This window comes from Strongylocentrotus purpuratus, unplaced genomic scaffold, assembly GCF_000002235.5.
Source record: "Strongylocentrotus purpuratus isolate Spur 01 unplaced genomic scaffold, Spur_5.0 spur5_scaffold_14, whole genome shotgun sequence".
Lineage (NCBI taxonomy): Eukaryota > Metazoa > Echinodermata > Echinoidea > Camarodonta > Strongylocentrotidae > Strongylocentrotus > Strongylocentrotus purpuratus.
Genome location: NW_022145599.1, coordinates 28,924,007 through 28,942,704, shown reverse-complemented (window position 1 = coordinate 28,942,704; position 18,698 = coordinate 28,924,007). Strand labels below are relative to the sequence as shown.

At 34.6% G+C, this 18,698-nt stretch overlaps 1 protein-coding gene across 1 annotated transcript in view; it reads right to left on the bottom strand.

Moving 5' to 3' along the window:
- Positions 1-317: 317 nt before the first annotated feature.
- LOC580900 (protein enhancer of sevenless 2B) overlaps positions 318-18,698 on the bottom strand; it is a 36,641-nt gene continuing 18,260 nt past the window's right edge. Inside the window, exon 7 of the mRNA XM_030984636.1 lies at positions 318-6,217. Coding sequence (XP_030840496.1) covers positions 6,020-6,217 — 198 coding nt within the window. The 3' untranslated portion in view covers positions 318-6,019. The remainder of the gene's footprint in view (positions 6,218-18,698) is intronic.

Here is an 18,698-nt window from a genome sequence, read left to right as displayed (position 1 = left end):
GCTTGTCAAGACTTCGAATCAATCAATCCTTCATCTGAAAAAAGGAAACATTACAGCAGTTTTAATAAAATTGGGCACCTCTTTAAAAAAAAAAAAAAAAAAATTGCCATCCCTTTCTTTGAAGAGGGCATTTTTATCAATAAAATATTCATTCACTCATATACAACCTCTCTTTTGCTCTTTCTTCCTCAACCAGGAACAGTCGTAATAACAAATGCTACTACATTTTTTTTGCATATTTTTCCATTGATGTATAAATATGTACATTATTTACTACTCTGCTCTATAACAATGGCAAAAAATGACAACAATCTCAGTTTTATTTTCATGAAAATTAGTATTTATTGGCCAGATAAACTTTGCTCTTAACATTCATGATCATACTCCAAATATGGTGGCTACATGTACCACTATTTAGAATTTACATGTACTTGGACTCCTTTTTTTTTTCCTCCTAGCATTGCATTTATTCAGCATAGAGAAAACATCCTGTATATAAAAGAAAATAGCATCACATTATGTTATCATTACAGTGCATATCATTATAAGATCTACAAATTACCTGTTACAGAGTAACAAATGAGCAGAAGTGTCTTGTAATGTAAATTAGGAATTCTCACCAAAATATCTTTCGGAATAAGTTTGATTTCTTTGTCAGCTATTTCTTCCAACATACTAGAAGTTTGATAAAATTGAAAAAAGAAACAACTGGTGGGGAAATACTAACTTGCATGCAAGCTATTGCTTTCTAACCAGCTGCTTTGGGTTTTCAGCCCAAGGCCTATCAAATTGCAACTAAAATCCAAAGGAATACTTGCATGATGATAAGGACTTACTTTTGTAAAACAACCAACTGAGTACAAGCTTGATGGAAATATTAGGTTCTCACTCTTAACATATTTCTCCTGTATTTCCAGACATTTTCTAACTTGATCATATACAACAAATATATATAATCCAAGCTCTCAGATCAAAGTGAGTATGAAATAAAAAAAGATGTTAAGAATAAATTGGAAAAGTGTGCACTTGCAGGTATTTAACATGTGAAATGAGTTCATTTTGAAATTCAAGGGAGCAATTACATTTAACTTAAGTTCACTAACATTTTAAATGAAAACTGTACCTTCTGCACAGTTCAGATAAAACTGCCCCATCTACATGTACCACTATTTGTAAGGTTACATAATTATGATGGATACAAAGCACATCATTGCTATAATTTGCCGAAAATAAATGCAATTATAGATATATGTATATACAGTCAATCTACATATTAATAAGTCTCTCCTTGTCCACAGATACTTTCCACATTAATAAATGTTACAGCTTCAAAATAATTTTAGAAAAAAAAAATGTGATCCCTTGCAAGGAACAAAACCCCCAAAACAAAAATAATAAACACTTAACAAAAATAGAATAATGATAATTTGGTTGAACAAGTAACAGTCACTTAAGACAATTCAGGCAACCACACACATGATAGGTCCTTAAAAAAGTTTACACAAAAAATATGACGGACTATAGAATTTACAATCATTTATGATATACAAATGTTATGAAAAAATACTTTTTTTGTTTCAGTTATCAAAATTCAAGCTTAGGTTTGGAGCTTTGGGGCTACTAGCCATATTCACCTCGGTAATTCAAACCTAAGAAAGCTTGTGAAACAATATAATTAAAGATTAACAATAATACAGAGAATAAAGCTCTTGACCTCTAAATGGGAAATTTACATGTGATACACAAAAAGAAACTCATTAGCAACAGGAAAGAGAATGGAATACATGGAATTCACTAAAAGAATGAAAGTTATGGAAATACATACAGTTTATGACAAATGAGAGAGTAAGAGGGTAACATAGAGTTGTTATGTCTATGAAATAATATCTGTTGAAGTGATTACATCTGATTCTTTTCTCTTTTTTCAGTTCTGGCAACAGGCAGATATCTCAGTGGTATTCTAATAGAAATGTAAATATGCAATTCCATGGAATGTGTACACTAGCCAAAATTGGCAATAACTCCAGAAATATGTGTGCCATGGTGCCATATTTGGTATGAAGAGAAGAGCTCAACAATCTCTTTAATTTGAGTGGTAGATTAGTAGTCTTTAGGACACTTTATTTTGCTTTAAACTGTCATAAATAACATTAAAAAAAATGTTCTGAATATCATATCCGAATTGTCCATATGAAAAGTTTGTGAAGTATTACTCAAGTATAAACTCAAATTACATCTGCCAAATTCAATGAACTTCAATTTTCCATCCCACATTTCTAATGTTCTCAATCATTACATCAATTTGTGAAACATCCTCTACAAAGCTATTAAAAAAAAGATATGTTTTCTGTTGGTTAAAGCTATAAGTGAAGAATTATTCTCAAAAATATATATATTTACAGCAAAAACATTTGGAATTCAATGAAACAAAATTGTTAATAAGAGTGTAAACTTCAGCTTACAATGTCCTCCTACATGCTGCATCAAGAACATGTACACAACATATTCTTTTTTTTCAGCTCACAATTTGTACAAGTAATTATAAGCTTATTTGGAAATGCTTTGTCTTTCCTTTTCAATAAACAATGTAAATTTAAAGAAAAACTCTTCATCCCTCTTCTTCTTTAAAAGTGTACTAATCACAAAAAATGTTTTACTTTGTATGCTTGGATTTCTACATCGCTATACACTATACAATATTAAAGATGTGAGCTCCAAAATATTGCTTCCATGAAGAGATATTCATATACACTGTCAATTCACATAAAATTGACTTGTGATGAGACTAGTACAGTACATTACGCTAATGTCATTATAAACAATTTGAAAACGGTTTACCACCTCGTAAGATCTGAACAAGGATTTACATGTAGGTGCATGACTGCAAAGTACTTCATGCATATATGTGCTGCATTGAGGGAATGGTTAACATGAAATTGTCTACATATTTCTCATCATAAAATATTTTTCAGGACATCATAAAACAGAATGAGTACAGTGGAACCTGTGATGTGCGTGTCCCAATTCTCATTCTATTAGTTCTATTTTAGCTCTAATGTACCAAGGTTTCAATAATACAAAGCAATTTCCCCGGTCGCAAGAAATTTCATGAAAATGTCATTTCCCTACGAACAGATTACTGTACCTCATTTGAGACCTAACCGTCAGAATATCATTCACTGCTTTGTAACAAGGCTCCACTGTATTCTTAATCGGGTACGATATGGTCTGTTTGGAGCCAGAAGGGTGCTAACTCACATGCATCTACCGGTATACAGAGTTCACGCCCTTCTCGTTATGTACAGGCAATATCATGTATACCACACTCAGATATATTTCTACCACCAATGTGATGGTTGAACGATTATTATCTCTGACTAAGAATTCAAGGACATCCATCTTATAGAGTAAATAGTGAACAATGCCAGTATACTTATGTCACAATATTTTGTTTCACCTATTCTTTACGGTCACGTCGTCATCAGAACAAGCATGGCACCAACTTCCTGGTGGATTCATTACATACATGTACAGTGTGAGTACATGTGTATAGTTTCTGACAAGTTCAGCAACTACATGTATGATGCAAAATCTGAGTGAAACGGCTGAATCATGACATGTTTATTTACTGAGTACAGGTGAGAGATATCTATCAAACAATGCCATTACTCAATGCAGTTTAGGTAACACAGGGACATCAATTCCGTAAAAACATTAACCAATACTGGGTTTAAGTTTTGTCATTCTTCTCTTTCTTTATGTTTTATTAAAGGCACAGAGTAACAGTATGATGAAGCTGGGCATAAACTCAACATTGAGTTTCATGAAAAAAAATAGAGATTCACGTGCTTAATGTTAATGAAAGAAACGTAAATTAAATTCTGAATTTTTTAAAATTCAAATAAAATGTTATTCTTAATAAATATTATCATATTTTTAACTTCCAATCAGAGGAACTTGAATGTTATTATTTGATAACATGATTTTCTACTTTGGAAGGGGGGGGGGTGTACTTAAGGCTAACACCATGTTTTGTTATTTGCCACTTGTCTTTGAACATTTAGGATTCCTAAAATTGTCATCGAACAAAGTTCGAAATTAAATATGTCTGTCAAATGATAACATTATATTTGCGACCATTTCTAAAACTATTTCCTTTTTATCTGGGGACTTGGAATTTTGAAGAAAAAGACAACAACCTAGGCATAGGAAGAAATACAAGTATACAAGATGAAAAATGCATGGGATATTGGGGGCCATTGGAAAATCGCCCCAAATCCTCTCGTCATTGGAGCATTCTTAGTCTCAAAATAAGCCTTTACATTGATGCCATTCAGGTTTTAAGTCACTGTGTAAACTTGAAAAGGTCATTTGAAAGGGAAATTAAATATGAAATATCGATTAGCACCAAGTATAAAAAGAAAAGGCACAAGCAACTTATCATATTGATAAATCTCCCCAAATATGGTACCTTTGACCGTGCATTGACATTATCTAATTTTCTATGAACTTGGCTTTCTTAAAAACTATTGACTAATCATTATTATTCTTACAGTTGAAATACAGATTTTTTTCTTTACTTTACTATTAAAACATATAAATCATGAACCTGGTAACAAAAATTATGATTACAGTAAAATTTGTTTAGCCTGCAAGCAAATGTAATCATTTCTCCCTGTTATTTTTGTAATATGATCATTGATGGTATATCTTTTTTCAATCCAAAATCTTCTTACATTTTCTTTTCCCCATTATTGCAATCTATTAAAAGAAAGGACTCATATAAAATTCCAAGCACCAGTAGCTTAATGTAAATTTAGTTAAGTAGGAATATATGTTTAATGCTCAGTTGGTAGAGCAGTGGTCTTGTAATCCGGCGACCTGGGTTCGAATCCAAGGCGCTAGTGCCCTTTGGTAAGGCATTAATCCTCATTACCAGGTCTCTCGGAGAGGACCTAAAGCGATTTGTCCTATGGTCACTTACTAAAAAGCATTTATGTTTTCTTAGCAGTCAGGTAAAATAACCACCACCACTACTACTACCATGATTGCAATAATAAACTTCTGCCCAAATGCAGCATTAATTCTTAATTTGGCTTGAAGTGCTTTTTCTTTTTTAATTACTAGGTTTTCAAAAAGAATCAACAGTTTTCACTGATCCTATTTGGGTTCAAACAAGAAATATAAAAAGTGACTCGCTGAAATGGAAATAACTATGTATTCGATAAGACCTCATCAACACTTACAAAATAAGTAGCAAATTCTGATGTCATTTACAAAAAAAATATTAAAGCACATCTCATTTATAAAATTTAAGTATTATATCCCTATTACAAATACTGTACCAAAGGTAAAAAGGTTTACCTTTTGATATATTATATGTATATGATATTTATACATATGACATGGTATTGGTTATCAGAAAGAGCATTACTACACTGCTGATTTTTTTATAAAAACACATTTTACTTTAAATATCAAAATCACATTCCTCATGATTTTATTACCGGTAATCGTGAAGTGCAATTTGGAGTTAAAATGGTGATTTAAATTTCATTCCTCCCCTTTAACATGGTCAGACTTGTATCAAGATGTGATATATGTATATGAATTGAATAAACTTGAAATACTGAATAAATGATCACACTACACTGTATTTCTTATGATATCATACAAGTACATAAACAACATAATATTTGAAATGAACAAGAATAATAAAATTAAAAAATGAAATAAAACTATCAAAATTTGATACCTATGTCTGCTCTCAGTCAAATTTTGAACATCTTATTCTTGACTGTATTTTTGACATCTCAAAGCATGTAGAAATTTGATACAGAAAGACAATGAGGAATTTCTAAAAACTTCTGCATTTCTTAGTTCACCTATACATATGATCAGCAAGTGCAGTTGATTCTTCTCTTCTTTTTTTTTGCAGCGAATCAAGGCGGCCGCTTGGTCACAGCAGGCTCACGGTAAAGGCTGGCTCAAGCCCACCCCCCACAGGGCCGGGGTGGTCTTAATGCATGTGAGGATCCAACTCTTTTACGTAGTTCTTGGGGAATATACCACGTCTGGTTCCAGTGGGCGCCCTGATCTCACCCTCCCACCAGTCAGCGTGCGGCCGACCCGTTAGGGTGATCACGTCGTTCTGTTTGAAGGTCAGCTCCTGCGCGTCGTCCGATTCAAAGTTGTATAAGGCCTTGACTTGCTGTAGCTAGAAAACAAAAATAAAACAGATAAAAACAAAAATAAATTCAATTGTAATTTGTTTTGGTATCCTGATGAATAACTGTTTCATCCCTTTTTTCTAGCCATGGGCAGCCAACCCACCAGAGAAGTATTGGGCATGCTGGTCAAATTGCAAATGACATGCTATGCTAAAAGGCAATATAAAAGAAAGTTATCACTGCCATTTGTTCCCAAGAACAATCATGATGACGCACAACCAACTCTCCGAAAACAGGTTTAGACATGTACATGTACAAGATGAGGGTTTTTTTCAGAGAAAGCTAGAGTAATCGATGTGACTGAATGTGACATTATTCCATTATAACAATGTTTCTTTTAATACACCAGTGGCAAAGGAGGGATGTAGTGTAAGCAGCGATAAAGAGAAATAGCCATGTCAACCACTGTGAAACCTTGATTTGAATGTACCTCTTCAACCTACAAAAACATTATCATACAGATCATCAGACTTTTGGCAGATAAGAGCATATTATATTTCACTTCTACAGGAGGCCGATTCACACTGTAAAATTATTTTTTAAAGATGATTTAAAACAAACAAACATGGCTCTTTTAAAACTAACTAATGGAAATATCTGTAAAAACTGTTGGTGTTTGCCAATTCTTTTTTTGGGGGGTGAGCAGTGCACATGTGCCACTTGCCTCGGCCTTGCCTCGGCTGTGCATGTGATAGTGCGGACGCGACGGGAGTTACGTCAGCAAAAAATTCACTGATTTTTTTTTAGAGCGAACATTTACACTACAAAAACCACCAAAGTTTAAAAAAAAAAAACCCCTACAAAGGTGCTAGCAATTCCTAAGAAATCCAGAATGTGGAAGAAAAAAAATTTCCTTGCAGTGTAAAAAGCCGTATTGGACAAAATATTGCAAGACTTTAATAGACAAATGATCAATGTACATGTACTGATGTACGTTGTTCACACTGTAGGCTAATATAAAAATGTCATTTATTGAGTTGTTGTACTACATTGTATTATGATTCAATATTGCCAGTGCAAGGCAAGTACATTTCTTTTTTCCTGTACCCCTGTACATGTAATGTCAATTTACATTTCTCCCCATGTAGCCACATTACTTGACTTTCCTTAGAGATTTTTAAGTGTTTTTCAATAAAGTCTGGGACTTCCATTTTTTCTTCTTTGAAGTGTTTGAGTTTGAGTCTATGATAGATGGTTTAATATCAGTTACATGTAAAGAAATACATGTAAAGAAAAAATAGTTTCGGATCTTCATTGCAAAAAAAGGGTGGTGGTCACGAGACACAAAATATATAAATCCCAATTTTATATGGTAAGTTGCAATCAGTGGTATCATGTCAATGTACATTTTGGCCCGTATTCTGAAGTCGTGTCTAACTCCTGTTTAACTAAACAGTTGTCTAAGTCCTGTCGAAGTCCCGTCTAACTTTAGACACGAAGTCGTGTCTAACTTTTTTCGTATTCCGAAGTCCTGTTTAAATAAAGTTAAACACGAAGTCCTGTCTAAGTCCTGTTTAACTTTAGACAACTGCGAGGGGTTGTTTAAGTCCTGTTTAAGGGTGCGATTCTGTTGCTTTTCAATGTCGAAGGAACACTCTACTTGCTAACCCCGAACTTGCGGGGGAGAACGATGGTACATGTACGTGCATCCTCTAAAATTTCAAATACATTTCGCAGAATTTGTTCTCGCGTAGCCTAATTTTTTCTCAATAATATTAACTATTCTTATCTACTGGTGACATCTTGGAAATTACATAATCTATAATAAACCAACCATTCTGTTGGAGAAGTTTCTTTTCTGGTTCTTCCGAGCACTGAGGCACTGATAAGTAGTGTGTTTGTCAATCCAGTGTACAGTACGTGTGCACGTACGACGTACGTACACAGTACATGCATATCATGCAGTCTAGTCATTACGTCACGATCACATCACCATGGTACCAGCACGTGCACAGCTAGCTGTGCGCGTTAATTTATTTATCCGGTGCACGCAAGCATGTGCATTGGGTTTTTTGACAGAATTAACGCCTACTGGGCATGCGCAGAAGTCGTGACTAACAGTTATACAAGACCTGCGCAGAACTTAAACAGTTGTTTAGTTAAACACCACTTAGACAGGACTTAAACAGTTGTTTAGTTAGACGAGACTTAGACACGACTTCAGAATACCAAATTAAGTTAGACAGGACTTAGACAAAGTCGTGTCTAACTAAACAGTTGTTTAACTTTAGACGTGGCCAAGTTAGACACGACTTCAGAATACGGGCCTTTATCTTTAATTATCAGAAAAAGAAAAAGAAGAAAAAAACTTTTCGCACACCCACTTCCTTTCATTTGACTTTTCATGGACAAACTATGCATTCACAATCCCAGAATTCATTGTATAGCACATTGTATAGCAATATCAGAATCGTATACCGGTAGATACACAATTTATCTATTTTCTAGTCTGAGCAATATATAAAGAAATGTTGTATATATTATGAAACTTTATACAGCAGAAGGCATCTTTAAGCATTGTTTTGAATGAATACTCCATAAAGAATCAGTGGCCTGTAGTAGTCGACAAATTGTATGAATATTGTATAGCTGGCCCGCACAGTTATACAATATTTGGACAATATGAATATTGTATAACTGGGCGGGCCTAATCGTGAGGGCACACTGATGACTGGCCAGATGTCATGTCAACTGACCTATTCAAAACTAGTTTTTATTATATGACATTTCTTTATGCGATGTTGTTCTCTAGTCTGCACTCTGTATGCATGCATTTTTGTATATACAATATTTCTTTTTCTTTATTTAAAAATACTTAAAAATATAGTTGAGTTCTGGTTATGCGATTGCATTGTGAAAGAAACGGTGTGGAATCGATCAGAGAAAGGTTGATCATGAGGCATATAAGTATTGGCATATACTGCAAGGTTCTGGAGTCATCAAAATGATAAGAAATTTGGCCCAGCCTTGGTAAAATAACAAGCACTGTTCATAGAAAGATGTATACATGAATGGGACTACAAAAACATGTGGCATAAAAATCGGGCCTCATTTTTAAGCTGTTACCTGTCATATTTAGAATATAATGGGATTTGAAGAGCCATGTTTTAATTTTAGGGAACATTTTTTCTCAGATGTTCTTCCACACTTGCATTAATAACAATGATAAGGCTCACAAGTTATTTTTCACTTCTCCCCAGAACTCAACCCTCTCTTTTAATACACTTTTCATATAAATTTTCTTTAGTCTGCACAGGCTACAAGCCAACATACATGTGATCTCAAGGTAAACCTAGAGTTCTGTTCATGGAACAATTATCAAACAAAATCTATTTTTAGACTTAGTTTGTATAGATGACTAATGATCTAATATTCCTCATATTATTTGGTTGTTTAATTTTTAGATGGACAGGAAAGAAACAATGTATGGGTAGTGACAATAGAATACCGTTAGTTGTTTTTAACTTTGAACCAAGGCTCCTGCCTTTTTGTCAATATTATGTTATATAATTTGTTATCTTTTATTTAGTGTAAAATACCAAAGCTTGGTATGTAATCACAGAACATATTTACCCTAGATGTAGAATAGTGTGTAGCTTAAGTATGAATTCAATAGTTATCCATATTTATTCATTACATTCTCATTTATTGCTGTGATACTTTTGTGTGTTAGTGGTACCAGACACGATTAGCATTAAATGCTATTTTCTGGTCCCATTTATCCTTTCAATGTTAATCATTCACATTTGATTGTTATATACATGTATTGATGTACTTTTTGTTTTGGATAATAAACTTCAAACTCAAACTCAAACTCAAACAATGGTATGAAATCCATAATCCATCAATCCTCTTCATACATGTACTTCAGTACAATTAAATATTATTTTTTATCATTCTTATTGAAAATGGTCAATAATTTTGTTTTCTTTCTAACTGTTGATCAATTCTAAATTCTTATCACCGAAACTGAACATTCAAAAGGTCAATTTGTAACAGTTGATCAATTTTGTTCAAACTTGCAGGGATGATTTTTCTCACATTCTATTGAAAAAGGGTTTATTGATCAAACAAAGAATGACAAATACATGTACTGTACATGTGGGTTATTTTAGCAAATATAGCAAGCCACAGACCTCAAATACAAATCTTCTGTCTCCAGACAGATGATGTAATGATAAATGTTAAATAATGAATAAGTGTAGGTCACAGTTCTTTTAGATGTATGGTGATACAAATTTTATCCACAATACCGCCAGTTCTATTCCAAATACACATGTGCTACCTTAATAACAAATGGAGCAAATCGCAGACCTCATACATGCAGATAAACTATGACTTGCATGTTATCATAAACGTAGCATTGTCTGTGTTGAGCCAAAGGGTTGTTGACTCATGTACTGTATTCAAGTGTAACACACAGAGTTACATGTACAGGTCATGCCCTTCTAAATCTAACAAGCGACATGTTGTATTATATACCTCACTTAAGAAATCCAGCCATCTGATTGGTCGAATTGCATTCATAAACTTCAACTGTTCCTGTAAAATTCCCGGTAACCATGCTTAAAACATTTCAATATTTTTAATAACCATGGTTATTAAAAAAATAGGTCAGTCTCCATGGTTACCCCATAGGTTCAGGGCGCGACAAACCCGCTTGCCCGACGTCCCGGGGCAACCAAATTGAGCCGTCGGGCAAGTAAATCAAATTATCACTTGCCCGATTCGGGCAAGTGATACTTTTACAGTAATTTCCTAGTGTCCAAGAACTCTACCATTCACCCGTCAACTTCTTACCCGTCGTCAAAATCCAGAAGCAAAAAAGCGATCGTTCCGATTTCGAAAAAACTTCACAGACAGCTAGCCAGCTCAGCTAGCTCAGCGCGCATGCAACAGTGACACTTCAAGCCATGAATGCCGCTCCGCCTCCACGCACGGCCGGCCGTGAGCTAGCTAGAGACAGCTAGCGCGATCGTACCAGCTGCGAGCTTATTCGCGCTCTCTCTCTCTAGCTCTGCAGGCCGCACCGACAGGCCTTTGCTATTCTCTGATTGCCGATTGGTTGAATCACGCCAAATATGACGTCATTATTCTAGGGAAATGAACACGTGCGAATCGGAATGGAATAAACAACAGGGATTTTCTAGTAAGTACAAAAAGTCAAATGTTTGATATTTATTCATAATGACTGTTAATGATTGTGAACATATTATTTAAAACTCGCTGCTCATATAAATCAGATGAATGTTTTTGTCTCGTTTTCAATTTATTACTGCGGTCTCAAGATCCGACCGAGCGAGTCATTTTGATAATAGTATCGAGACCCCCAGAATATAAGCCGTTGTTGTTTTGTTTTCATGGTTTTAGCGACGTTGTTTAGTCTAGTTTTCGCATACTTATCCGAGATTTATCGTAAAATATCTTCAATATTATTATTTAGTAAGAATTTACAAATTTTGGCATGATATTTATAGCAGTGAATGATGAAATAAAAATGTCCGTACTTTATTTAAAATAGTTGATTACCCATTATTTACATGACGTTTCTTGATGGAAGAGTTGACCCAAATTATTAACAGCTGAAAATTAGCCTACGTTTCCAAATGACAGCGGCTTGCACAGACACACATGTGATGTTGCACCATGGTACATGTGGCTACCATTAATGACATGTTTGTATCATATTTTTTACAACAGGGTCATTATGCTTTTTTACACGACTGAATATTAAAAACTTAAACCTGCTTGAACCATTCTACCTTGCCGAGATTCATGTGAATCTGATTATTTATGGAGAATCAATAAAATGCGTTTTTTAAACCTTCAACCATCCTTTGTTGACCATTTTCTTTGACATATTAGGTTATTATTCAGTACAGTTACACTGTACATGTATGTGCATTAATTTGCTATCTAAAACACTAACTTATCATTACGAGATAATAAATGCTTTAACCTCGAGTCCTTTTTCGCTTTAAAGTTTTGGGCAAGTGGAAATATTGTTTGGGCAAGTAAATTGAAAACCCACTTGCCCGACAGGGCAAGTGGTGAAAAAAAATCTTGTAGCACCCTGAGGTTTACGTGTTAAAAAATGGTTTGAGCGATGGAGGATACCGTATGTGTGCGAATAATTGGTCGGTAATTTCAATACAATTGAATCTCGATCGATCTTACCGACAATTTTATCTTGCATTGTTGACATGAAGACGAAAATAAACTTCCAAAAACAAAAAAACAACATCTGCCGATAGATCTTGATCTAAGTTCGTGCCAATATGCATTGCAAAAGTAAAAGAAGAGTCCGTATATGGAGCTTTTGCGAAGCATTCATCACACGCGAAGCCGGTTTCAATCCATTTTAATGTATATATTGTACAAAACTGCCATGCATGTTAATAACACGCGATGGCCGAGAGGTCTGAGGCGCTGACTTTAGATACATCACCTTTTGTACGCAAGAGTTCGAATCTCATCTTCGACCAAAAAAAAAAGTATTTTTTATTTTTTATTTTTTAGTCTATTTTTTTTCGGCATATAAAAGTATTAATGACTGCTTTAATATTCGAGAAATAGTTGTTTTCATACGCTCTCGGGAAGGTTACAATTGGGCTATTCCCCTCGGCAAGCCTCGGGGAATAGCACAATTCTAACCTTCCCTTGAGCGTAATAAAACAACTATTTCTCTCAAAGCAGTCATTAATACTATACTACAAACTTATATACATGTAATCAATCATACACATTTCAGATTGTGTACATACATGTACATGTACATAAAAACAACTATTTCTGTTACCATACATAGCAGTTTTGTCTTATATATACATTAAAATGGATTGAAAACGGCTTCGCGTGGTGGATGCTTCGCGGCTGCTCCATTAAACAGGCCCTTCTTTTACTTTTGCAATGCATATTGGCACGAATTTAGATCAAGATCTATCGGCAGATGTTGGTTTTTTGTTTTTGGAAGTTTGTTTTCGTCTTCATGTCAACAATGCAAGATAAAATTGTCGGTAAGATCGATCGAGATTCAATTGTATTGAAATTACAGACCAATTCTTCGCACACGTACGGTATCCTCGATCGCTCAGACCATTTTTTAACATGTAAACCTATGGGGTAACCATGGAGACTGAACTATTTTCCCAATAACCATGGTTACTGGGATTATAGAACTGTTTTAACCATGGAATTTTACAGAAATAGTTGAAGTTTATGAATGCAATTTCGACCAATCAGATGGCTGGATTTCTTAAGTGAGCCTGAGGTATATAAAATATTATATAAAATTGATTTCTATGAACTGTTGGTACATATTATACATAGCTAAGTATCCTCTTGCTATCAATAGTTAGCTTTTTTTTCTGAAACAACAAATTGCTCCATTAAATCTTGTCAATAAAGGAAACCTCTCCCAAAAGAATAAGTGTAGGTACTAGGTATTCTGAAAAATGAGATGTATTCTTGCCTATTAATGTACAATGTTTCTCACGAAAATGAAGATATTCTGGGCATGATGTGATGCCTTATAAATAGCATGACATGGGCACAGTCATTTTCTTTAAAATGTGACGTACCAAGTGAATTGTACATGTATCATTCTCTAAGCTTTAGTTGAAAATAGTTTTTAAATCATTAACAAAACCTATACTTTTCAATGAGGAAAGATCATACATGTAGCTGAGAAGATAGAAATTATATTTTGTGAAATATTTTGTGAAAAGGCTGCGACGAGTACTCGCACTGTTGACAACAACTCAAGTACGATTTCTCGTACTTGAATACAAGGCCGCCATTTTTTTTTTTTGTCGAATTTTTTCTTCTTCTCCACCTGGCACTGTGCCGAAGCTCACCCGTGCCCGGAAAAGCACCGGCAGGGTAACGTGAGTAAAAAATTTTCCCATCTCAATCATACACGGGGTGTCACTGCCAACTCACCACTCAGAAACTAGGACCAAACTAACTGCCAATGTCCAGATTTCTGTTTGAACTTCAAAGGATAATTTGTCTGTCATCTTTAGTTTCAAAAACAACATTGTTACTATTATTTCTGAGAAGTTCACAAGCACAAATTGGTGCCTTTAATTGTAACTCGCAGTAAAATAGCGTGGGTTTTCGTACCCGGACTATGGGGTGCTTCCTACAATGTCAGCAAAATTTTTTTTTTGTTTTTTTTTGTTTTTAAATGGCCGCCGAGTACTCGAGTATTCGCCTGTAAGCCTGGGAGTGTACTCAAGTACCTCATTACACGGTTATACACAGCCTTAATATATATAACAGGGGAACAATGGTAAATAATTCATTTAAAAATACCAAAATATAGCAGTTCAGTTGATAAATCTATTTCATTTATGAGAAACCTTTACCCTAGAAGAGCACCAACTTATTTATGCAATTTGTGTTCTGACAATTGTAGTACAAAGGATAATAGCATGTGAATGAAATGCTTCATCACCACACACCTGAGAAGGAAGCATCTGTAAATTTGAATACATTTACTTGGTAAACCGTCGACTTCACATAGTACGTCACACTATCAAGAAAATGGCGATGCCCATTTCAAGCTGAGAAAATGTACATTATTCTTGCTTTATGCCTCTCCCATACGCTTTGGTGGGGAATCTTGTAGCTTATAAGCAAGAATATTATAAATCTCTCAGAATAAGGAAAGTTATTGCATGGGGTGCGGTTTCCTTTAAACAAATATTTTTGAAGGCCCGCAAATGTATTGACAGCTGCTCTGCTTTCATTTCCTTGTCATTTGTTGATTATGCTCTTAGATTACAAGCAATGAATGATGTCTATTTTACACCCTAAGTAAAATTATCCAGATATTTAGAAATGTATAGCAATTTCTTTTAGAGTTCCCTTATTGTTTAACTGTACCTACTCTTCCCCTCTCTTCCATGATTTCATGTTTTTTGTTTAATATATTCCCCTGTCTTCAATGGATTCAACCAGCACAGCAACTAGAGTATTTTGTTGCTACACTTTAATACAGAGTACTTACTTTACAAGGCCCCTGTGGCCTTTTTTAAAGTTGTCCTTTTTTCAATTTGAATTCATTATGTCAGTCTCGTAGATAATTGAAATTGAAATTGAATTGAAATAATAGATATGTAGAATTATTTTTTTTAAGAACATGATGTCTCTATTTTTAATGAATTGCACTGTACAGGTATACACTACCGCTCAAAGGTTTTGGCACATCGGTTCGGTAACGGTTTGGTGCGCAATGTCCTTCGGTTAGCCTCCGAGGTTAATCTCCATGATTTTGTTGTTCACCGCAAAGTCTCGGTTAGCAAACGGTGAGCAAACGGTGAGCAAACGGTGAGCATACGGTGAGCAACCGGTTAGCAAGAGAGAGCGCACGCGCGGATTTCTCTGAACGGTGAGAAATCGCGGTTAGCTAAAAGCGCGCACGTGGTGAGCTAAGATCGCGCACGCATTGAAAGCTGTATTGTGACGTAACAATGACAGATTTTATAAAGCCTCATGCAGATCTAGGAATCACGTTTGCTAATGTATAAAGAATTAAATCAAGTAAATAATCATTTTTGTATCATTCTGTCGGCAATGACATCAAGTAAATAATCATTTTCGTATCATTCTGTCGGCAATGACATCGAAGTTAATAATCATTTTCGTATCATTCTGTCGGCAATGAAATCAAGTAAATAATCATTTTCGTATCATTCTGTCGGCAATGAAATCAAGTAAATAATCATTTTCGTATCATGCTGTCGGCAATGACATCAAGTAAATAATCAATTTCGTATCATTCTGTCGGCAATGACATCAAGTAAATAATCATTTTCGTATCATTCTGTCGGCAATGACATCAAGTTAATAATCATTTTCGTATCATCCTGTCGGCAATGATATCGAAGTAAATAATCATTTTCGTATCATCCTGTCGGCAATGACATCGAAGTAAATAATCATTTTCGTATCATTCTGTCGGCAATGACATCAAGTTAATAATCATTTTCGTATCATTCTGTCGGCAATGACATCGAAGTAAATAATCATTTTCGTATCATTCTGTCGGCAATGACATCAAGTTAATAATCATTTTCGTATCATTCTGTCGGCAATGACATCGAAGTAAATAATCATTTTCGTATCATTCTGTTGGCAATAACATCAAGTTAATAATCATTTTCGTATCATCCTGTCGGCAATGACATCAAGTAAATAATCATTTTCGTATCATTCTGTCGGCAATGACATCAAGTTAATAATCATTTTCGTATCATCCTGTCGGCAATGATATCGAAGTAAATAATCATTTTCGTATCATCCTGTCGGCAATGACATCGAAGTAAATAATCATTTTCGTATCATTCTGTCGGCAATGACATCAAGTTAATAATCATTTTCGTATCATTCTGTCGGCAATGACATCGAAGTAAATAATCATTTTCGTATCATTCTGTCGGCAATGACATCAAGTTAATAATCATTTTCGTATCATTCTGTCGGCAATGACATCGAAGTAAATAATCATTTTCGTATCATTCTGTTGGCAATAACATCAAGTTAATAATCATTTTCGTATCATTCTGTTGGCAATAACATCGAAGTAAATAATCATTTTCGTATCATCCTGTCGGCAATGACATCGAAGTAAATAATCATTTTCGTATCATTCTGTCGGCAATGACATCGAAGTAAATAATCATTTTCGTATCATTCTGTCGGCAATGACATCAAGTTAATAATCATTTTCGTATCATTCTGTCGGCAATGACATCGAAGTAAATAATCATTTTCGTATCATTCTGTTGGCAATAACATCAAGTTAATAATCATTTTCGTATCATCCTGTCGGCAATGACATCGAAGTAAATAATCATTTTCGTATCATTCTGTCGGCAATGACATCAAGTTAATAATCATATTTTTATTATTCTGTCGGCAATGACATCAAGTAAATAATCATTTTCGTATCATTCTGTCGGCAATGACATCAAGTTAATAATCATTTTCGTATCATTCTGTCGGCAATGACATCGAAGTAAATAATCATTTTCGTATCATTCTGTCGGCAATGACATCAAGTAAATAATCATTTTCGTATCATTCTGTCGGCAATGACATCAAGTAAATAATCATTTTCGTATCATTCTGTCGGCAATGACATCAAGTTAATAATCATTTTCGTATCATTCTGTCGGCAATCACATCGAAGTAAATAATCATTTTCGTATCATTCTGTCGGCAATGACATCAAGTTAATAATCATTTTCGTATCATTCTGTCGGCAATGACATCAAGTTAATAATCATTTTCTTATTATTCTGTCGGCAATGACATCATTTAATGAATCATTTTCTTATTATTCTGTCGACAATGACATCGAAGTAAATAATCATTTTCGTATCATTCTGTCGGCAATGACATCAAGTTAAATAATAATTTTCCTATTATTCTGTCGGCAATGACATCGAGTAAGTAATCATTTTCGTATTATCCTGTCGAGTATGATTGAGTAATATATATATAGCAAGACCAAATTTTTTAATAATATAATAGCAAGCAAGACTAAGAAAATATCGCAAATATAGTTCAACCCTAAACTTGATTTATTCCACTCGCGTGGCCCTTGTCACATTCCACCAAGTCTCAAGAGAAACAAATTACAGTATCTCTTATCTTGTTGACATAATTATATCATTCAACGACTGACTCTTATCTTAATCTATTGCTGAGTGACTTGATGACAGAGAAAGTGCATGTTACGCAATGTACGGTCTCACCCAGGCAGGGAGAAAGTTATGGTTCCCACGCTAAGACCTTACTTCTTGGAGCCTTGCCAACTTCACACCGCGCGTGACTATGCGCTCATGAATATTGATGATTAAGTGTATTCATATGTCAGCCTTTTCACACACAGCTAAAATTCATCGTATCTAGTGATGATTAGAATCATCGTAAAATTTTAAACATGTTTATAGACAAAATTTCCCAGTGTGAACATCGTTTATACGATGTTGGGATAGATACGAAGTCGCGATCCATACGCCCCTAAAAGCAGGCTGCAGATACGAAGTTCGTATCTAGAGAGCTTGACATTTTGTGTGTGAAAGGAAATTCTTGTTTAAACGTGTTTAAACTGGATGGAGCGTGCGCTTTGATTGACATGACATGACCTTCAATGCGCAATGGCACTACTGCGCATTTTACGAGCAGTAGTTAATCACGAAACAATTAACGATCGCACCGAAATTTCTGTGTGTGAAAGGCTCGTGATTAGTTTAAACACGTTCGAAACACGTTTATACTAGTCATGTTTATAGAATTTTAGCTGTGTGTGAAAAGGCTGTGTATTTTAATGTACCATGTACGGACATGCTGAAAAACAGTTTATGCAGAGCTGAAATCATGTTTTTTAATCACCGTATTTAAATAAATAAACAAACAAAACTTGCTCACTGGTATGCAATATCAAGGTCATGTTCG